Source organism: Onychomys torridus, chromosome 21 (assembly GCF_903995425.1).
Source record: "Onychomys torridus chromosome 21, mOncTor1.1, whole genome shotgun sequence".
Classification (NCBI taxonomy): domain Eukaryota; kingdom Metazoa; phylum Chordata; class Mammalia; order Rodentia; family Cricetidae; genus Onychomys; species Onychomys torridus.
In genome coordinates this window covers 25,679,955-25,703,854 of record NC_050463.1, presented here as the reverse complement: position 1 = coordinate 25,703,854, position 23,900 = coordinate 25,679,955, and the positions used below count along the sequence as shown (strand labels likewise).

The following is a 23,900-nucleotide window of genomic DNA, read 5'->3' as shown; positions in this document are numbered from 1 at the left end:
AAGAGTGATATTTTTTTTTTTTGCCACAATTAGGTGTTTTTAATAACTTGGTAATTTTCTCAATACTATCACATAACATAAACTGCCTAGGCTGATTGCTAATGCCACGAAGAACCTAAGGACAGAATGGAACTTTGGGTTTTTTTGTTTTTTTTTTTTTTTCTTTTTAAAAACAAAAGCGAAAACTTTTCTAGCTGAAGGTAAAATAAGGCAGAGAAGGAAACCTGGTGCTAAGATGTGTGATATGCTTACTAAAGAAGAAAAAGGTAAGTGACATGTCAGGTTTCAGGCGTGGCGCCCACTTAGCGGTGACACCCGGTACAAGAGATAAGAATTACAGGGTGACTTGAAGCCTTCCAGTCAGCCTCTATCTGCTGTCTCATTTTGGGTGGTGGTTGACCCGCCCAGGTGACCGCCGTGACCGAGTATTCCCCTGGCTCACACAGAGCTTCCTCTGGGGAAGAGCCGATAACTCTGACGACCTTGAAGCCAACTCTGGAGTTGGCTCCATCACTTTCCAAGAACTAAAAAGCTTAGGTCCACACTGTAAAGGTAGCATTCAGAGTGATGTTCCAGTTGCCAGTGAGTGAACTTGGTGCTTGGAGTTGGGTGAAACTCACTTTTCCTCTCCATTTTCTTCTTTTTTTTTTTTTTATGTTTCTCTGAAACGAAAGCAAAATCCAGTTTGTCTTAGGCCAGGAAGTCAAAGTTATTTGTAGGTTTTCAAAGTTGAGCACATGAGGGTCCATCTTGTTATTATGCTTCAGTATTTTTTATAACTTTTCCCCACACTAAGTTAAAGCAGCGTTACTTGTTGGTTGTTAACACGCACTCTGCTGGACATCAGGGAGACCTTCTAATTCCGTTCACCTAGACTTAATAAACTCTCACAGCAGTGGAATAAGAAATCCACTGTGTGGGTTCCCTACACACACTCCCTAGATTTAAGATGGAATGTGATTGAGCCAGAAAATCAACTATTTTCCCCAGCACCTGCCTTCCTTGGGTGTCTTACTTAGGGGCTCCTGGTTCTGCCTAGGACACTGTGAGGTTCAGACATTAGGCGTGTCTTTACCTGTCTGGGGTTAGCCAGGTACCTCCCCTAAACATCAGAAATCTCACACTGTGCTCCTCTAACTCCCTGGAGGTCTGTGAGCTGTCAGATGGATGCACTGTCTTCCTTAACATCTTCACTGTTTCTTAGGAGTAGTATAATCCGTTCTCATGAATGTTGACGATACAGTTGAGTCAAGCTGCCCTTCGAGTGAGATTTCTACTGGCCTGCCAGAAAATTCTGTACCAGGCACATATCTGGGTGGGAATTCCTTGAAACAAGAAAAAAATGTTTCCAGCCCCGCCTTGCCCATAATGTTCCTTACTGCACAGTATCTCAAATGATTAAGTTACTGCTTCAGTAGTGGGGAGTCAAGGATAGTTTGGCTGACCCCCCCCCCCAAGAAGGGCAGTGAAGTCAAGAGATGCCACAAGGTCACATGTTATTAAGATTCTGCTACATTATAGGGATTAGAACTCAGTTATGGGTGGCAGTGCCTTGCTGCTATTATTAGTAAGCCAAGAATAATAAAATACTCGTAATAGCCTCAGGACTGTTAGGCATGCTTTTTCATCTTTTAACTCTGAATGTCCTGGAAATATATTCCATAAATGGAAATTAAAATATAACACAGTCTATTTTCTGCTTGTCCAAATAAGGTCATATGTTGGATGCCACATGACTGTGTGTTAGCCTAGGTCTTGAACCTAAGTGCCAGAACATTTCAGTCGTGAATTTTTTTATTTTTTATTTTTTTGGTACTTTTGTTTTTTATCTGCCCATTTAAAATATCTTGAGATATTTAAAATGGTATGCAAATATAGATGAAATGGATATAAAAGACACCGCCCATCTGACTCAGTATGACTGTCAAGATTTTACGATGTTCACAGCTATACATAGATGTATTTTGCACATTCCATGAGCGACTCTTGATAGTTCTTAGATCTCCCACATACAACAGTAGGAACCAACATGTGCAGAAGTCATTGAGCTGGGAAGAAACGCTTGTCTATTCTTTGCTCACAGCCAAGGCAGCTGCTCCATTTCTGTGTGTGGGTGCCTTGATTTGAGTGACACTCCTGGGCTGATCAGCACTTGGCAAATACAAATGGCGGTGGTCCTTGAACTCTTAAGTTGCCCAGGGCCTGCATCTTTCAAAATCATTCAGAGCTGATGCTTAGGCTCTGCCTCTGAGTTCCCAGATCCAGCATTTGTGGCAGTTGGCTGTGTCCTGGCAGAAGCAGCATGTGGGGATGGGATCTGCCCCTGCTGTCCACCTCCCTTCCCTTAAAGGGTATTATTGCTAAAGAGCCTCGTGGATTTCTCAGGAAGATAATAATTGCATCTAATAGATCAGACCTGGCCTGCTAATTTTCATGTAATCAACAGAGGCAGGAAAACATAGTCTGGAATGCAAACTATGTGAATGAAAAATATTTAGTCATTCTTGAAATGATAGGAATGTTTTTCCAACAAGCTTAAATAAACACAATCTCTTTTGAGACTGTGTTAAACTTTTTTTGGATAAGAGACAACTCTTAGGCAACCAAACAGAAGTTAATGAAGGTTATTAGGAGGCATGCCCTTCAGAGAAGGCTTGAAGACTCTTGACAGAAAGATAGCGTCGTCCTTACAGTACAGTTTGTCAGTGACAAAACTGGCCCCCTTTGAGCTTTGTTGCCAAAAGAGGACTTGATATTTTAACTAGTAGCCATAGTTTCCAGCCTCAAAGGCATGGGGCTTTGCTGCTGATGGTGTCATTTGACCTTCTTACTTTTAAAATCCTCACCTCCAATCTGCCACCACTGTATTCCTCAGCTCTCAGGAAAGGAGTGTCCATGACACGTCTCTATTGAAAGCACACAGTGGCGCTTTTCTTGGGGTTGTGTTTACTTACTGCCGTCAAGGCTGCAAGGTCTGGCTAGCTAATGAAATTGGTTTTAAGCACAGCAGCGCTTCTATAGTCAAGTATTCCTGCTTTCAAAATAATTCTGCAAGCAACTTGTGTGCCTGTTCCAGGAAGATAATCACCTCGGTCATTTTTTTGATACTTTTCTGAGACTGACTTGCGTGCTTGCACATCCTGAGGCGTACCCTCTGCTTTGTAGACACAAGCATCTAGCCATTGGAAATGAGTACTTTTGGGGGGTTGAGGAGTCAGCTCAGTGGTAGAGCGCTTGCCTACAAGCACAAGGCCCTGAGTTCGGTCCTCGGCTCCAGAAAAAAAAAAAAAAAAACAAGTGAAAGGAAATGAGTACTTTTTATCAGTAATATTTAGTTGTAAATACAACTCTTGACTTTTTATTTAAAAGCATACCAAGTCACCTACTATGAGGCTTAGAGGCATGGATTAAACATGGGTGCAGGTATTTCCTTCAACATGGTTTCGAATAAATTAGACCAGGATAATTTTGCCTATAGAAAGAAACTTTAAAATAGACAGGGACCAATACAACTCAGTTTTAATAATTTAGGCCTCTGTTTCCACTTATGACTATTCTGTTTTAAGCTATTTCCAGGAACATCCTTCAGTGTACCTTATAAGAAAAAAAAAATTACTTCACATCATCATGAGAGCTCTGATGAGAAACGGGATACAATCCCCAGGAGATGGTCTCAATGGCTTTGATAGAATGTGGTCTCTGCTTTATCTGAGTACTAAATAAAATGCCAGCCAGTCTCTCAAATGTCTGCTGCGGCACTGTTGTACCAGAGGCCAAAGGGAAAGGAGTATCCCCTAAGGAAGGTGTGTTTCCACCTATGTGCACGTGCTTCAGTGGATGCCAAGTTGGTGGGAACAGCATCAGTGTACATATCCACCTCTCAGATGTTCCCAGCATGCACTCCAAGACTAAGGGTTGGACTCTCAGGTGGATTCAAGTTTAGTGAGGTTTTGTTGTTGTTGCTCTTGTCTGTTTGTTTTAGTTTGAGTTGGTTATGCACCGTTTGGCCAACTTGTGATTTGCTCTTTGGTTTTACTCTTGCATCTGAGAGATTGCCTGGATTCATCAGGTTGATTTGAAATAGGGCCCATGCCATCATTGGGCGTCTGAACCCTTTGGGGCTACAGAAGTTATGCTAACTACCCGTCGGAAATAAGATTTGTGTGGCTCCGCGGTGGTGGTGCCTGCCTTTAATCCCAGCACTCGGGAGGCAGAGGCAGGCGGATCTTTGTGAGTTCGAGGCCAGCCTGGTCTAGAGTGAGTTGCAGGAAAGGCACCAAAGCTACACAGAGAAACCCTGTCTACAAAAACAAAAACAAAAATAAAACAAATAATAAGATTTTGTGTACCAATATTAAATAATTGAAGAAAATCCTTAGTCTTTGTGCACTCTTGATATTCCTGCAGTACTTGGGGTCTGTTTTCCACATCGTCTGTTGGAGCACATTTAAGAGTTGTTCATAAGACCCCTCCTCACTTAGCATCAGACCTCACAAAGTATGTTCTGAGAGCTGACCTCATCTGTGACTGCAGTTTATTCTCTCTTTATGATGTACCTGGATTCTTTCTAATGATTTACTTCCTTTATGTTGTATGTATGAATGTTTTTGCCTACATGTATGCATGTGCGTTCTGTGCATGCCTGTTAGATCCCCTAGAACTGGGGCTATAGATAGATGTGAGCCAAAATGGGGGTGCTGGGAATTGAACCCAGGCTCTCTGCAAGAGCAACACATGCTCTTAACCGCTGAGCCATCTCTCCAGCCCCCTGTACCTGTCTGTATTCATCCCTGATATAGTTGGTATCTGTGCTGACTCAATTGTCGAATCCCATGAGCTCTGTTTATGTGTTTGTGTCTCTGTGGCCTCTGGGTGTCTGATCCTGAGCTTGGTAGCCTGGCACGTAGTGGAAAAGCTGAAGATCTTTCATCCTTGTTGGATACCTATTGCTTTGCATAACAACTCACTTTTTAACTAGTTCAGAGACTCGATTTGTTAGTGAGGCTAAAGTATGTTTAGAGATAATAAGCTGTCAGTTTCAGATGGTCTGGGGCTTTGACTGTTCAGGGGGATCAGCAAGCTCAAATCTCCTCAAAACCATGAAGCTGTCATCATCGTTTCTGGGAACCAGGTTTTTAAAAGATTCCACAGAGCTTTATGCCAGATGGCTTTAATCAGGGTGGGGGCTCCACAGCCCTAAAACCAGGAATACTTTGGGCAAACCATTATTCTTTGGACAGAATGCTTGGATGCTTATTCATAAAGGTACCAGTTGAGCATCCTCTCACACTGGCATGAGTTTGAGATCACTGGCCAACAGAAACCCAGATCAAAAGACAGTTTTTGAAATCTGAGTTTCCCACATCTTCTTTTCACTTGAGAATTACAGAACTATTCACGAAGATACCAAAATAGCGTAAATGCTACTGTGATGAGTTTGGCCTTGTCCCTACAGATCTGTGAAGGCCCCCATCATGAGAGGAAAAACAAGGCCAGCCAGGCGTACCACATTGTTCCAGCTCTCACCGGATGAGCTGCCGACTAAGAGATTTCTGTTCTCTTGGAGACACCATAGATGTAGTCAGACTTTGGAACAATGACCTCAGTCTGCCACTCAGCAAAGGTGAAAGGCGCCAGTGGCCGGTCACTAACATGGTCCAAAGCTTACCAGACCATATGAAAAGACATCACAGAGCCAGTCACATCCCGGATGCTTTTCTTGTTATCGGTAGAGATAGAAAGGGATGCTTCAGTTACAATGGGCAGGGCTGAGATGGGGAAACCAGCTGTCATTCCACGTCCCCGCTGCGCTTCTGAGGCCTGTCTCGTTAATTAATTTGTCTGTGGCCAGGTCAAGCAACATTGCCACCGCTCCACTCAATGATAACATTACAGCAACAAGGCTGTTGGTGTGACACGTAGCTTGACTCCTGTGTGCTGTCTCACTTTGTAACCTCGCAGAAAGACCGTGAGATGCAGACAATGACTGCTCCCATCTTCCAGAAGCCCGGGGATGGTCATGTCACATAATGAGAGCTTGTGGTGGATGGTCATGTCACATAATGAGAGCTTGTGGTGGCTGCCCCCGGGACTCAAGCTGTGGGTTCCTGCCTCCAAATCCGTGGCTTCGGCACTGTTTCTCTCTAGACTCACACTGTCGAAGAGAGGATGTTAGGGGGTGAGATGGGAATGTGAAGGCCCCGGACAGTCGTGCTAAGAATCAAAAGCCGTTCTCGTCCCTGGCTGCCCTCTCACCGTTGAGGTCCAGCAACTGTTGTTCTGACCTCTGGCGTGGCTTTGGATCTCCGGTTCTTTTCCTGAGCCTCTGCCTAGAATTCTGACCTTGCTGACTAAACCACCGGGGAAAACGGACTTGTTTGTTGCTTCTGCCTGTTTGGGGGTTGCTTCCTCCTCTTAGTCTTCCGCCCATGAATAGCTCTGAGCCTGGAAGCCTGCCTGCTTCCCCCAGCCCTCTTACATATCCTCATCCAAACTTCAGAACACTTGACATCTGGTCTGAACTCTTCTTTCCCTCCCTCGGCTGTCTATTCTTAATCCGATCATAAATGTGCTGAGCAGTGTGGGCAAAGGGGCCCATGCTTCCTCCAGTGCAGTAGGAGTTCCTGTCAAGAATATTCTTGTACCATTGTCCTGGTGGGCGACATCAAGAAAAGGAGTCGCCCCAGAAGTGAATTCTCCAAGCAGTGGGGTCCCAACTTGGCGTTAGGAATGAGGGCATGAACACTTCTGCAATGCTCTGTGCACTTGGGTGCATTTTGCACCCGATGGGAGAGGTGGACTTTTTAGGAACCCAAGTGCCCTTCCTGAGTATCTTGTGATGTGAGAAGTTTCAGTTTCCGTGAGTTTTCGGTATTCCAAGTCTACTGGATTCACAGCAGCTCCCAGATCAGCCTTCCTGCCTCAATGGCTCCCACTTAGTGCCAGTCATGTTCAAGAGATGAACATCCCAAGAGACTTACTGCCCAGTGCTTCTGAAAGGAAGGCAAGCAGAGACTAGGTTGACCAGGCGTAATATCAGATGTGCACCCATCTCTGTCAGGGAGTAAGCCCTGACTTAGTGTATAGATGTTGGCTCTCGTCCCTGTTGGATCCATAAATAAATATGTGCTCCAGACAACCTGCTGAGTACTGAGGTTGCAAACAGTGAGTGAGGCATCATTCCTAAAGTGGGATTCCCCACTTCCTCCCTGGCCCTCAGCAATTTCCCAAAGGATAGGTTGAGATGATCAGAATTCTGACTGACCAACCCACTGGCCTGTATGTAATATCTCTAGTAGAGTGTGCACACACATGGTATATGCAGTGTAGCATATTGTCAGTAAAAAGGTACATGCCAGGGTACATTCTTTTTGAAACTGAACAATGGAAAGGCTGTCAGACTAATGTAAGAGGTCTGAATTATTCTTGGAACTTGGGGATACTTTTGTGAGTCATTTCAACTAAGTTAATGGAAACGGTTTCCCCACTCTGAAAAGGAATTTCTTTTTAATTCTCTTTTGTGGTCACCTAATAATAATCTTATAATCATACTACTGTCTTTCCCTATTAAATAGGAGATTGGTAAAGGAAGAAAAATATGTCCAGTGGCCAAGATTCTTTTGAAAAAAACATGCAAAGTTAACATGGGTCTAAAATAAATAGATAGTTGTTTCTCTTATCTGACCACAAAATAATACAGATCTTGAGAACATTTTCACACTATTCATTTTAAAATAAAACAGAGAAAGTGCTCTCAGATAAGTGTCACGGGAACTACAAGGATGTAGGTGTTGTTATGAGAAATATACACAAAGGGGAAAGAGATAACTTGATGTGCCGTGGCTGGAAGAATTTGAAAACTCCAAATGTCAATTTTTTTTCCATGACTTAATGAGACCTTCTTAAGTACACATAAATATTCCATGGAAACTCCCACTTCCAGATTAGGGAATTTCTCCGCTCTGGCTTTTTTTTTTTTTCCTTTCAAGTCGTTCTCTACATGAATAGAGTTTCCTCTCTATCTTCATTTGGGAAATTTTTAACTTCACTCTGCCTCCCTTCCCAGCCTGCCGTTATGTTGACAACTTGGTGATTTATTTCAGTGGCATTGTGACTAGAGAGGGGTCACATCTGTAAAGCAACTATGGTAACACAGTGACACATGAAGATACAGTAAGACAGATAAGCTATCTCCCCCAGTTATGTCTTGGCCAACTTTATCTCCACTTTTATGGCCCCAGATGGGCTACCATTAACCCATGGGGGGAGGGGGAAGGGGGGGCGCTGGAGAAGGCCTGATAGATTTCGCCATTGAACTGCCATATAAAGTGAGAGACGCTTTGGAATTTTCCCACTCATTGGCTATTCACATGGCTTAACCAGCCCCAGCCAAAAGAAAAACACAGCTTAAGGGAGAGAGTGCCTGAATTAAGTCTGAAAAGAGAGCATAATTGCTCATTTTTGTCTCTCATAATCAAATAAGCAGGCTTGGGAATTTACTGAGAAAAGCTATGTAAAACATGCGGTACATTAATTTAAGCCCAAAAGGAGAAGTACGGTGAGAAATGAGAGTCGGAAATTAAGTTCATTTATCTCATTGCTCCTACTTGAAAATTTATCGCAGTAGTAGGAGAATGCAGGACTGCCTCTGCCCTTAAAAAGTACTTTTCCTAGGAATCTGCTTATAGTGAGGTTTTTTTTTTTTTTTCCTCCAGAAAATCTTTTCTTAGTGTATGGGTGGGTACAAGAAGGGAGACACAGGAGTCAAGGGCATTGCTGGACAGCTGTTGTCAGCAGCTGGGGCCCTGAGCTTTGCTGCTCTCCCAGAGCTTAGCTCCACAGGACAGCTCTTCAGTAGACCCTCCAAATCTAGAGCTGGTTAATTATCCCTGGCAGAGGCAGTACCAGAGTCAACCTGGGTGGCAGGCTCTGTATGCCATCTGCAGCCATATTTCCAACCTTCACCCATGCCTGAGCTGCTCCTGAGCCTTCCCAGGCTTGCTAATCAGAAAGAGTGCTTCAGCCATATCTCAATGGAGATAATCCGTATGACTTGTAAGACCCAACCAGCTCCCAGCCACCCAGGTAGTGAGAAGAACCTTGCGTGGCTCCACTCAAAACTAGTAGAGTAAAACAGACAGGGCAGGAAACCACCCGTGGACATTCCCGTTGATGCTGACATACGTGGGACATGAGCACCAGTAATTTTAGCGGTTGTTTCAGACCTGGACTAACCTCGTTAACACACATCTCAGCATGGATGAGGGTCAGAATGCAAACTTTCGTGTCTTACTCTTCTTCCAAAGTCATGAAACTGTGTCATGCATGACCGTTGGGAAGGTTTCAGTTGGCAACTTTTAAGGATGAGTTTGAGCTCTTCCTTGGTCCCTTCCCCTTCCCTTGCTTCCGATTTAGAGACTTCTCTGTGAGAGAAAATAATGAGGAGCAAGTAGGGAGATTATTGAGGGGACATAATTTCAAGACATAGCTCTGGCTGTCCTGGAACTCACTCTGTAGCCCAGGCTGGCCTCGAACTCACAGAGATCCGCCTGCCTCTGCCTCCCGAGTGCTGGGATTAAAGGCGTGTGCCGCTGTGCCTGGCTGAGGTTACAGTAACTTAACACATCATAAAACCTAGATGATCAAATCATTTATTTTGTGATGTATTGCTGTGGCCTTGGAGTTTGAACTGTGCTTAAACTTTATATTTTGATCAAATTTATCATAATCACAATGTCTTAATTTCTCAACTGGGTAAAGTTGCTAGGAAATGCTCCAAGTATTGGTGGTGTGTCTCAGAAACACAACATCTGTTGCTAACTCCTCAAAAACATTAATATTTTCCTGAAGATGTTTTTACTAATAGTTTGTTGACCTTTCTTATGATATGAAATATCCCTAAGTTTTAAGTAAATACAAAAAAGCAAAATGGACCGTATACATTCATTTATACTGCTGCATAATATAAAGAGCTTCCTTCTAGACTTCTGGCCTCTCAGACTTGGAACAAAAATCAGTGGCTGACTGTCTGCACCCCTGACACAATCCCAACGCTGTTCTACAACCATTTCTTCCAGACGATTTAGGGTGCTTGGGAAATCTTTGAAAAGTCATTGAGGAAAGCACCAGGCTGAGGACAGCAGTCGTTCCCATCCAGATGCAGCGTAGGAAAATGGAAACTGGATGTAGACATACCAAACACCCAGTTTTGTTCTTTGTTGCTTCCAGGGTCAGAAACCATTTCTAGAATTCTTCAACACAAAGAAGCTGGTCCAGGGTTCCCTTTAGAAATAGTTGTAGTCAAAGGCAGTGACTCCTGCTCTTCCCAGCCTTCTTCCTTCGGAGGGCATTAAGGTATTTCTTTAATTCCTCAGCTGATTCGATACGAGATTGAGATGGACTTTCAGGATGATCCTGTAAACAGCATTTCACTTTGGATTACCCCTTGCCGAAACCTGCCTTGGGCAAGCTTTTTCCTGACCCTCACAGAGCAGACACTTAACTATTTATCTCCTTTGCAAGAGGCCTAGGGAATAGATCTCTACCCAGCTGATTTCAGCAGGTATCACATACAGGGAGAGCTCCAGAAATGTTACCTGGACCTCTGTTCAACCCAGTTCTGTCCACCAAACTTGCCAAGGGCAGAGGACTATCATTATCCTTCTGGAAGGCAAGGACTATCTGGTAGATAATTTCGACATCACACCCTCCTATCATACAGGAATACAAAATGTGGAGTGTAAATGAGTGTTTCCTTGTACCAGGCCAAGATTCATTAGATAATTTCCATATCCAAAGGGCTATGATAACCACTAGTGAAAAGGATGGAATAATAACCATTTCTAATACACAAATTCTGGGATATTGTGATGTTGGGCCATCAAAAATGCATGTTTTACATACTTCAATAATATGCTCTCTGTCCACAATTATAGTTTCCAGACTCTACAAAAATCACTTCTTTTATACTAAGAACTTACTTGGATTAAAATCTTTTTTAAAAAAAGAAAGAAAGAAATGCCAGGTGATGGTGGTGCATGCCTTTAATTCCAGCACTCACTCCTGAGGCAGAGGCAGGCAGATCTCTGAGAGTTCAAGGCCAGCCTGATCTACAGAGTGAGTTCCAGGACAGCCAGGGCTACACAGGGAAACCCTGCCTCCAAAAAAAAAAAGGAAAGAAAGGAAGAGGAAGAAAAGAAAGGAAAAACCTCACCAGCTTTTGGTCATCACTCTTTCAGAAGTATAAATTCAATTCAGTATCACTTTAAAATATCTCAGTTCAGCATGACAGCAGAAATGTCTTGCATCAGAGTTCATTATTCAAAATAAGGGATTGGACTTCAGCTTTCTTAACCATACTTTCTGACTCAAAAGACAAAAGAAATTGCCCTGACATAGTAACAGGACCAGTTCTGAGATTGTATATTAATAGGTTGGGTGGAAAGTAGCCTCTGGATGATGATGGCAGCTTTTTCTGTGCCCGTTCATGCTTGGATTTTTTGTTGTAATGATTTCATAGAAATGGAATTACTGTATAGGCTCACACGCAAGGAACTGAGCACGCTAATGTTCAGGGAGTATTGAAAGGCAATATTCTGTGACTTCAGATAAAATATTAAGAGACAGCTAGTTGCCTGCCTGTGTGTCCATTAAAATTCAACAGTTATTCCAGGGACACAGAGTGGCGGCAGCAAGGACACAGACATGCATTACCACCCAAAAACCTCTTCAACTTTGAATAGAAAAAGATATGCTTATTTGTTAAAGGTAATAAAATGAGATGTCAGATATTAAGGTGACTCATAAAATTAGCTATTGGAGGTTACAGTATCACAATAAATATTGTTGGGTTCAGCTTGATCTGTTGAGCAGAACTTGAATAACTCCAGAGTAAATTGGCAGGTTTTTTTTTTTTAAATAAGTGATTTATTGAGTGTTTCTGTTTTTTTTTTTCCATATTAATTGATGACTTTGCAGTGTACGTACTTGTCAATATTTTCCATCTAATACAGGAAAAAAGAATGGAAAATGTTAATTTTAGAAGCATAAAATAATGGTTTACCTCTTGCATTTGACCATGTTGTTGGAGGTCTTAAAGGCGTCCATCCAGAATGACTTTAAATGGACATTCTAGAATCGGTCCATACTCAGCTGCCTTTCTGTACATTTAAGTTTTCTTCATCCAGCTGAACCAAAGGTGGTTATGCTGAATGCTGTAGGTGAACACATTGAATATATATTACCTGCTCTAGGGAAAGGTGGTCAGCGGCACATCTGGGACACACCCAGCTGCGTAGGCGTTTGAATAAAACATGGATCTCCTCAAGACAATTGTGTTCCGATCTTCAAACATCCTGGTCTGTATTTTTCTTTCACTTCCTCCCCTCAGGTCAGACTCCTAATCCTATCCGTTAATCATATAATATACACCAGAAAATAATATGTCCGTCACAACTGAGGAAAGGTGTCCTTCGGAGGTGCAAGACTGCCTTTGTGAACTTGGAGAACATGTTCTCTTACCACACCCTTAGAACTCAGTAAAAGTAAAACCCTATCCCTTCCTGCGATTATTACACACTCTTCAGTGTCACGTTAATCTTCCCAGATGTATTTTTCCATAATCTAGTCCCTGAAAGTAAAAGTTTCTCTTGAAGTTCACATCTCAGATGTCAGTCAAGAGTACAAGGATCTAGTGTAAATATGCACACAACGCTTCCATGTTTCTTTACCCGCTAGCTGTGCGCTGAAGCTGTGTCTGTGAAGTTCAGAGTCTGGCCCAGTCCTTGGTCTGTTAACCTCAAGAACATAGCACTCCTTCCTCACTGGGGTAATCTTTAATGTGGTTTACTTAGAGCTGATACATGTGCTTTTTTTTATGCTACACACTTACAGTTAGAATAACTTCTGATACGACATCGGCAGTCTTGTGGTTGAGGGCTGCAGCAGAACCATTATTTGGGGTGACTAACAAGAGTGGTGATTTTAAAGAGTGAATAGATTTGGAAACCAGAGATGTAGGTCACAAATTTTAAGAGACTGTGGGACAGAAGGGTCACTGCATCTAAGTCATTATGTCTTAAAGCTTGCTCAAATTGTACTTCTTTTTTGGTGTTTACAGTTGCCTCCCAGAAAGACTACTTTAGTCATTGAAGGAAAAGAGAAGTTTTATACCAGTGGGAAGCGTGTGTAAAAATATCGGGAGGATATCCTTTAATAAACCACATGTTATAATAGAAGTGGGGATAAAGCATGATGCCCTCATCCTGTGTCTTTCACCAGGAGATTGCTGGTGGAAGATCTTGCGAACAAGTCAATGCTGTCTCCGACATCCAAAGAGTTGAATCACTGTCCCATTTTAGGAGGCAGATAAAAATGTAGAACTCTTGATTGTAGCGGCAGCAACACATATTTTGGTCTGTCTTTCTTAGTTACAGGAGATGAAACTTGAGAAGACAGTGTGGACAAATGGATGGAGTGCTGGATGGCAGGCTAGGAGACTGTCCGTTCTATTCCCAGCCTGCTACTGGGCTGCTATGTAAACCTAGATAAGTCACTTAGGCTCTGCATCTCATACTTTCCATCTGTAAAAATGTAGGTAGAGACACTCTGTACTTGGCCATTTGACAAAGATAACGTAAGAAATGGCTGGCTGTGAAGACGTTCGGGCATCTTTCAGTTGAAAGGATGCTGTGTAAAAACATTGATGTCTGTTTTCTTTGGCGGTATTTTTCCTACTGCCTAGCATTCCGTAAACCGTCTCTTCCCCGTGTACCACAGAGCGGGTACCATTAAATGAGCTCTGTACTGCACTGTTGGTGAGAGTGGGCTTCTGAAGCCCACATGTGAATCTTGGGTCTTCCCCTTGATCCTGCAGTGATCATGAACAAATTAAAGACCTCAGTTTTCTCCTGTGTCACATGAGGATAATGGTAAGGACCACTGCAGTGGAGGACAGCGATGCTTCAAGGTACTTATGAGTAGCACATACATAATATAGAAACAAAACAAAAGAAAAAAAAATGCTTCGTGTGTGCCAGAGTATATACTTACTGTCCAGAGCAGTTCTTTCTTCTCAGAATGGAAGCTGGTCCTTGCTCCTCAATAGTTATAGCTCACTTTGCCACTCTCATTAGCCTCTGGGCCCAGGGCATAAGCTCTTAATCATTATTATCCATCACATCATCTGTCCTAAGTGATAGAGTGTCACAAAAGGAAATCAGGTGTTATTCTAAAATGCGTATCTGATCTGTTAATTTTTTGACATGTAGGAGAGGTACTGCAGAATGAGGAGTCATTGACAATGGATAGTTATGTCTTGATCATTATAGAAAATTAACTCGGTGGCTAGGGAGAGGGCTTGCTATATAAACATAAGGACATAAGTGTAATTGCCAGCACCCATTAGAGAGACGGGGACCGGGGGTGTAGTCAGTAACAAAAGAGAAAGATCTGGGTAGGCAGATCTCTGGAGGTCACTGGCCATCCAGTTTAGTGGCGTCAATGAGCTCCCAGTTCAATGAGAGACCCGGCCTCAAAAAAACGAAGCGACAGGCTGGGCGGTGGTGGCACACGCCTTTCATCCCAGCACTCGGGGCAGAAGCAGGCAGATCCCTGTGAGTTCGAGGCCAGCCTGGGCTACAGAGTGAGTTCCAGGACAGGCTCCAAAGCTGCACAGAGAAACCCTGTCTCGAAAAAACAAACAAACAAAAAATGAAGTGACGAATGATTGAGGAAGATAACCAACGTTCATCTCTGGCATCCACACACACATGCACAAATGTGTACACCTACAACGCACACGCACGCACGCACACAAAACAAAACTTTACAACTTTCATAGTAATGGAAGACCATATGCAACATTGACTTCTGGCTTCTACATGTAGACATGCCCCCATACACACACAATCTGTAGACTACAAACATACACACATATAACATACCCTTATAATACACGAGCTCAGAAAAGAAAATCAGGAAGAAATAGAAGAATGGGTACATTTAAGTTAAGTTAGTCTAACCTTGCTGAAATACAGGACAGTGCAGTGCAGTCACTCCAAAGAAAGGTAGCCCTGTGGCCGAGCACTTGCCTTCACATCAATGGAGCCTTGCTTTGCACACCCGCGAGAGGAAAAATAAAAGTGAAATATTTGCATTATCAAAAAAAATTTAATAAAGATACTTGTTTCATGACTTAATGACAGTACAGTATTGTGAAAGTTTAGGATTAGATGGGAACTATTGATGGGCCTTTTGTAATTACCGTAGTGTGGGATTTCAGAGATTGAATACTCTCTCAGAGGTAATAACATGTTTCATCGATCCCTTCTTCTTCTTTTTACATTATTAGAACCAACCTACATCACAATTGATCCGCCCGCGTGTGGGGAGTTATCAAACTGCACCCTGAGAGAGAAGGACTGTATTTATGGCCTCAAACTGGATCACAATGGCTGTCGAACCTGTCAGTGCAAAAACAGTAAGTAGACAGATGGGCTTTTTTTTCCCTCCCCTGAGGCCTAATAGGATCTTGTCAAAGCATATTATATGATTGAATATCTTTTCACTCCTGTTCAGACATTGGCTTGACAGCCTGAAAAAAGGGGGGGATGGTGATAAGCTTAGCATAAACAGTTTTGTAGTCATTTAGAGAGTACTCTTGCCTTTACACTTCCCTTCTTGGTTTCACTGTGTTCGTCTTCAGGAAGGGCTTGATGTCTCCTTGCAGCTGCAGCTGGAGGGACATTTGCAGCCCTGAGCGGCTTGGGAGCGCAGCCTCATAGCGTTAAGTGGACAACCTAGAACTCCCTCGCCACAGTTATCCAGTGACAAGAACATTGTGGTTTTCCCTTTCTATACATGGCAGCTATAATCCTTTAAAAAGAAAAATGTTTCACTCGGGACCTGGGGAGATGGCTCAGTGAGAGACGCTTGATGCAGAAGCACTAGGGCCTGGATTGGATTCCCCAGCACCCATGTAAAAGTTGGGTGTGGTGGCATGCACCTGTCACCCCAGCCCTGGGGAGTTGGAGTTGTAACAGACAGACAGGAGGATCCCTGGAGCTTGCTGACCAGCCAGGCTAGACAAAATGGAGAGTTGTAGGTTCCCTGAGAGACCCTGTCTCAAAAATAAGGTGAAAAGTGATAGAGTAAGACACCTAACATTAACCTCTGGCCCACACATACACATACCAAGACAGACAGACACATGTGCGCACACCTGTGTGAGTACACACACACACACACACACACACACACACACACACATGTGTGTGCACACACAGAGAACTTCATTTTATCAACTCCAGTTCTACCTCTGTAGATTGCAGTCATGTCTCTGAGCCATGACCTCTGAAACTAGATGGAATATATAACATTTCTCCCACAGGGGAAAATACACCCTACATGTTTTAAAACTTTTGAATTCTCCTAATTCCTCAACCAGAATAAGCATCTGACCAACATCCCCTTCTCCATCACCAATGTGGCATGCTTTCTAGAGCTTGGTCTTTTCCGCCTTCTGACACACGGGGTATCATTGTCTTACCCAAAATGCGGCTCAGAAACAGACAATGTGAGGCCTCAGAATTGGGCCCGAATTCCATGCTGTTTCTTGTGTGTGCTTGCATGAGCTCTTTGGCTTGCTCACTGTGGACTGGTATTGAGTTTAGAAGCAGCCAGTGCCCCTGAGGACTTTCAGGTTAGCTGCTGTTAGGTGCTTCTCTGTTGATGTGAAGATGTTGCAGTTTTGAATTCTGTTAATGTAGGGCCAAAACAACAGGAAATGTATGCTAATCATTTCAAGCCATTTTCCAAATACATGAAACTGTTTTGTGTTTATCTTGATAGTGTGATCTTATGTCTTATGCCTCCCAGCTTATGGTAAATAAGTACAACTTTCATGCCCTCCTGAATCACTGAATTAAAAGAAATTAAACTGTATAGAAACAAGGAGAGAACCCGATAGTTACCAAAGAGCTGTCAGGTCATGGCATTGACCATCATCTCCACCCTTCAAATGGCGCATGTCAGCTCCGGCCCCACAAGGTCTTAACACAACACTCTAGCAGTCCTGTCTGAAGTCAAGGCTCATTACACCCACAAGTCTCCTTTCCTGAGAACTCTATTTTCAAAACAAACCAAAGCTGGTAGGGAGCCATTGTTCTTCCTAGACTTAACTTTGGGGGAGTTTGGAATCCTCTGCCTTTTTTTGAGTGACATTTGGCCTGTTTTCTGAAATCTTTCCCTATCATCTCTGATCTCTCCAAACACAGACAATGATTCTATAATAAGCAAGTTCTCCGTGGGCTTCAGGGTATAATTATCCTGGGCTTAGAGGCTTGGACTGGCTGATGGTGAGAATGTATACTTCCTGGAGTATGAGCTGTCTTGGTTGAAGGTGCCTCTCGACTGTAACAATCCATCGTCTGTGCCAGTATTTTTGATGAATGATAAAATACAGTCTAGGAGTTGAATAATGCCATAAACTCCAGCTCCATACTACCACCATGGCCTCTGCACTGTGGGTTGTTACTGCTTCAAGGGTGTCTAAACCCGACATGCTCAAAGTTGTTGCAATCTTAGGGCTTCAGGTAAGCCTCCCATCCACCTGGGGTGGTCCTGCCTTCCTGCACCTGCTCTCTGTGTGCTGTGAGAACCGGCCCTGGTTCTGCACAAGTCTGCCTCTTAGGCTTTCCTTGGGAAAGCCAAGTCTGCTGGGGAATTGCCTTGGCAGCCTCCGTTTGTTTACAGAAGTCGCCAACCTTGTCTTCTTAACACCAGGATAATTGGTATTTGTGGCAGGAAGTATTTACACTGCAGGCCTCCCAGTGCCTCTCCAGCTAGAGTTCTTTTCTCAATATGGGGTCATACCTAAGTTTTTTTCCCTGAACATCTATGAAGCCTAAAAATACAGAATTAACTCTCGCCCGCTGCCTCACTCACCCTCTTCACCTGGGCTTTGTTATTATAAAGTGTAGGCCACCCAGCTCCACCCATGTCAGGCTCCTATCACTTCAATAAACCTGGAGAAGGAGTGTGACTCATGACTCGTGTGTCAATGAGGCAAGTGGAGGGCTGTGGCCAGGCTTTCAAGCTGGAGACAGAGGAAGCTGCACCCCCCACCCCACCCCCTACCCCTACCCCACCCCCGCTCGCTCTGCCTTGATATTAAGTTCCTCTTGTATTTTGAAATTGTCAAAGGCTTAAATCTGGACTGGACTTGTCATAAACTTTCATCTCATTCACCTTTAGCAAGAAATACATACAGGAGAAGGTTGTATTTTGTGCCGATGTTTTTTGGTTTTGGTTTTTTTTTTTTTTTTTTTTAAACATAAAAATGCTGCAAATTTTACTTACTTTTAGAAATGATCCAGTCTTTCTTTCCTTCCCATTTTCTTTCACCACCTGCTGTGTTCCAGGCATGGTGTTAAGTGTTCAGAGCACTGTGACAGTGAATGCAACACACGACATAAGGAAAAACCGCCAGTAGCCGAAACGTAAAGGAAGTATCACCATGTTACGCCCAGTACTGTAGTTTATAACCGTAACTCCTTTTAAAGCGCATCATTCCTTCCAACAGATTCAAGCGTTGGGTCATAGGGAAGTAAGGAGGTTGTCCACTGCCTTCTGTCTGTCAGGGCATGCTTAGTACTCCAGCTTTGCTCTGCAGCGATTGGCTAAATGAAGAAGCAAAGGGCCTTCGGATCAGGGATGCCTCTGGATTTAGGGCTGTCTGATCCCACTTGGAGGTCTGACTGTTCCAATCAGACATCCACATCACACTGAGTTGCCTGGCCCCGGGGTTGGTCTTGGCAATCCTGTCACTGCTCCCCTAAACCTAGCGCTTAAAACTGAAGTTACCAGTTCTTCTGATCACACACACACACACACACACACACACACACGCACGCACGCACGCACGCACGCACGCATGCACGCACGCACGCACACGTGACCTTTGCTTCCACCTCTCCACTCCCGTTAGCCATCCTGGTGATTCCGAGTCAGATCGGACTACATGGGAGGGATTGGGATGGGGGGCTCTACTTCTGTGTCCTTTCCTCTGGGTCCTCGTCTGTAGAGGGCAGACACCAGTACCTAAGTCATGGGGTGTTCTGAGGAGTGAGGGAATGACTGCCAAGCGACTCTTATTAGCTGGCAAATGGTAGTTGTTTCCTCCACACACCAGCTGTTTATGCCATCCATTTCAGCCCAAGCTTGCTAACAGAGAGAGTTCCCAGCCCCCTCCTCCTGGTCCTCACCTACCTGCCTGTAGATCTTCCAGTCCTTTCAGGACACACCATCCACAACCAGTCTTTGACTTTTGCAGTGGTGCCGCCAACGCTGCCGCCGCCGCCTCTCCTCCTTCTCCTTCTCCTTCTTCTCCTTCTCCTCCTCCTCCTCCTCCTCCTCCTTCGTTTTACTGACATTAATTCTTTGTAGTCACAGAGGGTAATATCTTCTCTTCCCCGTTTGAATCACTCAGTGCCTATTCATCTGAACCGAAAATCTCCTTTACATGACTTTTTTTTTTTTTCTGCATCCTATAAAACCTTTTATATACAACAGTCCTTACCATTTATACCTAAGTTTCTCTTGGACATTATACCTAGCTCCTATTGGCGTCAGGATTTCTTAAAATAGGGCCTAAAGAAGATGGCTCAGTGGGTAGCGTCCCTGACATACAAGCTTGAGAACATGAGGCTGCATCCACACACCCACACGGAAAGCTAGGCCTCACAGTGTATGTCTGTGATCCCAACCATGAGAGGCAGAGACAAGAGGATCCTGAGGGCTCATGACCAGCCTGGCTGGCCAATCATTGAGCTCCAGGTTCACTAAAAGGCCTTCCCTTAAAACAAACATGGTGGAGACCAGTGGAGAAAGACACTCGATAGTAAGCCCCGGGCTCCAGACTTGAATGTGTGTTTCTATACATACACACAGAGAAAGGGAATTCTTAAGATGGGGTCCACACCAGTGTCTCCCCTCTCTCCCTCATTTCTTGCTCACTCATTCACTCACTCTGTCCTTCATCTAGCATTTGTTGAGTGCCTACTGTAGCTTAAGTCTAAAAAAAAGACATCATTTTTATAAAAGATTTTTATTAAAAAGACTATCAGAGATGATGTAGGCAGTTGGTTTAGGCTTCAAATAAAAGCCGTAAAGAAACATGTCCTTCACAAGCATGTGGCATGTGCCAGGCATGGTGGTGCATACCTATAATCCTAGCACTCAAAAGGCAGAGACGGTTGAGTCATTTGTTTGAGGACAGACTTAGGTTATGTAACAAAACACTGTCTTAAAAAAAAAATCAAGGGCCGGAATGTTTCTTAGTGGATGAAACACTTATCCATCATGCAGCAGACATTGGTTCAATTCCCGGGGCCACAGAAATAAAGTGCCTGGGAAATGCAAGACAAAGGATGTTTGTGTTTGTTTGTTTGTTTGTTTGTTTGAACATAGTGTTGTTTTGATGTTTTAACCTGTAACAACAACATGCTTGCAGAACATGCTAAGAAGGGTAGGACTCACCAAGAATTTAAATCACCCTGACTCAGTTTCTCCAAGACGTGTTTGCAAGAAAGAGGAGTGCGATAAGAAATGTCAAAGAAAATGCAATGGTGACAAAATCAGAACTGAAACCCTTCAAGCAGCTAATGATCTTTGTTGACACAGCATTAATAACGTTAACTCTTTAACCAAAATACCGGGTGCTGTCAGGAAGATGAATATACTTCAGCCTTACTGCCCAGATTGCATATTAGTGGAATGGCATCAATCTTTTAATGTCTTCCTGTCCGGGGCCTTCAACCAGAGGGGTTTGACTGGATTATTGTCACCTCTTTCCCAGTTTTAACATCCTTCGATTTTTTAGGAACTGATAACACTTTGATCTAGAAACTGATTCAGACATATAAAACTGATAGTAGCAAAGAAGAAGGAGCCAATGTGTGTCCATCATGAAGTCGGTGTCTGAGTGAAAGGCTCCTCCTTTTACCTCCTTGTGCTTCCCCGACTGACACCGTACCAGGTGGGCAGACCCAGAACCAACATTGGCACTTTCAGATTCCTTGATCCAAAAGTCTCGGGAGCTTTGTGGTCATTCTGAATTGATGCCAGGTTGGTAGACATCTCCAATGTCCACAGGTCTGGAGGGTGGCAGCACACAGCTCTGGATGCGGCATCGCCTCTGTGTTTCCACACATGTAGATTGTGTTGTGTTCACTGGCAATGACATTTGGACGATGCTCCTCACGGTTGGATATCTCTTGACACTGGAACAGATACCTCTTTTCCAGAATGAAGGACCTTTCCTGTGTACTTGACATTGACCAGCCACAGTGTACCTTCCCTGGGCTTTGCCATTCTTTATCACTTTCTCTTGAATGGTAATTGCTTCCAACAATTAGAAGGCCATTTTAGATCACAGAAATTTAATAATGCCTTAAAAAAACACTGACATCATGAGGCCACCTGTGTTCCATAATTGCCATAAGCCATATACTAGAACTTTGTAAACAAACTTATAAGCCCCACCTCCTAATCTGTCTGTGTGCTTTGATAGTACATTTCCAGTCTGTCATTGGTAAGCATAGATGTCTAGGACTACCATCCAGTCTTTTGTGTTCTTTATTCAAGGACTGCAATATGTTTTTGTTTTGTTTTAGTTTTTCTAGATGTTTGGGGAATGAGGGTATTTTTTAAACTCTTCCGTATTATCAGAGGAAGCTCAATCAAGTTATTCTTCTACCAATGACGCTATACCTGGAGATGTGGAAGAGCACATTAGTAAATGCATTCATCCAGGAGTTAGCTATTGCCCTGCATCATGCTAAACACGATAGGCCCCAGACTGTGGGCATAAAAGAGAAACTACCCTAAAACTCTCTTTTTCTTCTGTTGTGGAGGAGAATTAAACTAGTCTAGACTAGAGGCTGCAGATGTATGGACCCAGAGCAGATGGATGGCTCGAAGTGACATCATCAGTCTGCTTTCTTGTGAATGTGCTGTATCTTTGTTAAGCACAGCAGCTTTTGTGGGATCCTTTTCTATTTCAAAGCCAGCGTGGGTTAACATGTTGGTCATCTTTCCATTGCTATGACAACAACACCCAACAAGATTGACTTCTATAGAAGAAAGATTTGTTTTAGCTCACGGATTCCAAGGTTTGCGTCTGCTGAGGGTTGGCCCTGTTCTTTCGGCTTGTGACCAGTCCAGTCCATTCTGATGGGAAAGCATGGGAACATTATGGTGGCCAGCAAGTAAGAGAGGAGGGTGGGAAGGAAAAGGTTAACATGGCCACTTTGGTGCTATAATCTCTCCCCGAGGCCTCACAGTTGGAAGGTTCCACTACCTAAAAGTGGTGGGACAAACCCACCACTGAGCTTCGGATACATGGGGCCTTTGGGGTTTCTTTCAACCCATAGCACAGAGATAAATTAATGACAAATATATTTTTAAAAATTCATTAAACTTGACGATGCTGCCATAGCAGTTAAGGGTAAGTGGAGAGTATGCCAGATCAAGGGCCGTGGAAAGGGTTTCTTTTTACAGACAAGAAACACAAAAACAAGCGTCCCTCCATGCCAAAGCTTTGAGGAAATTACTCTCCAAGCATGCTGACTCTAGCAAGATCTAGGGGTGTTTGGAATCCATCTATTCCCTGACATAATCCACTGAATGCCTTGACTTTAAAACCGTTATAATAGAAAAACCAGATCAGCTTATTTTCTATGTTGGGGAAAAAACGTGGCTCTGAGGATCTTGTCCTTCCTTCACTGTTTCTGTCTTAACGGGAGATGAGAAGTAATGACCTGCCTCCAAGTCGTCTAATTACGAATTTTAAATGAGCCGCTTAGATTCTCTCTCTTAAGGATGCCTCACAGTGTAGTACAGACCCATGAGGTTACATTAAATACTTGTCATGAAAAGTTTCAGAGAGTGACAAAGTAGAAAAATCATACCATAGGTCACGTTCTTCTCTATGAAAGCCAGAAAATTCAATATGGAAGGAATGTTAAGATTCAGGAAAGAGGCTCTCATAGAAGTGTTATGTAACACACAGACCCATTCCACCTGCCAATTATAGTTAATGTTTCAGTTTAGGCTGTAAGGCTTGACTGCGGAACAGGATACACATGCTGTGGCTTTGTTAGTGACTTGTGCGTTAATGCAGTATGTACACATCAGAGATGCCCAAATGAAATAACAGTTCATTTGTCAACCTCACAACAATACTCCATGTTCTTCTTCATCTTGCAAGTCTACAAAACATTCAAGTATTACCATTCTTACCATGTCAGCTTCCATCCGTATGGTCCATGCTCTTGCAAATCCTGCATTTAATTTAGGTGAGCCCCAAACCGTTCTTGGTCCTGAGGGCACGTTTACTCTGCCTTGACACTGTTATTCTCTTTGGTTTTCTGTTCAACTGTGCCACCTTCTCAAAGAGCTACGTCTTCAGTCATTTCCTGTGGGATGTTGCTTCTCTTGTTTTGCTCTCATTTCTAAAATAGTGCCGCGAGCCGCTCACAGAACACAAACATCACTCAGGAGTCTGCTAACAAGGGACGCCTTAAATATTCCAAATAGTCACTAGTAACACATTAATATGAATGTTCCTTCTAACACGTACGTGTCAGTACCTGGATATTTGGGTAAATATAGCTAAATAGAACACTGGTTGCTTGCTTCCTATCATGGAGCGAACAGGCTTTTTTCAAAGAAAGGAAGAAGTCCCAAATGCTGCACACAGTCTGTAGTGTTCTGTGATGGCACCTGCTACCCGCAAGTGAGTGTATTGTGAGCATCAGACGTGTGTGTTACCGCTGATGTCCAGCAATTTGAAATGTGTGAAATGAATCTGGACTGGACCGTAGGTGAGCGTAAATTGTCAT

General features: G+C 43.4%; 1 protein-coding gene across 3 annotated transcripts in view; it reads left to right on the top strand.

Moving 5' to 3' along the window:
- Positions 1–23,900, top strand: part of Crim1 (cysteine rich transmembrane BMP regulator 1) — a 176,925-nt gene that overhangs the window by 120,521 nt on the left and 32,504 nt on the right. For all 3 annotated transcript variants that reach the window (XM_036171027.1, XM_036171026.1, XM_036171025.1), the window contains one exon: positions 15,350–15,478. In XM_036171027.1, coding sequence (XP_036026920.1) covers positions 15,350–15,478 — 129 coding nt within the window. The remainder of the gene's footprint in view (positions 1–15,349; positions 15,479–23,900) is intronic.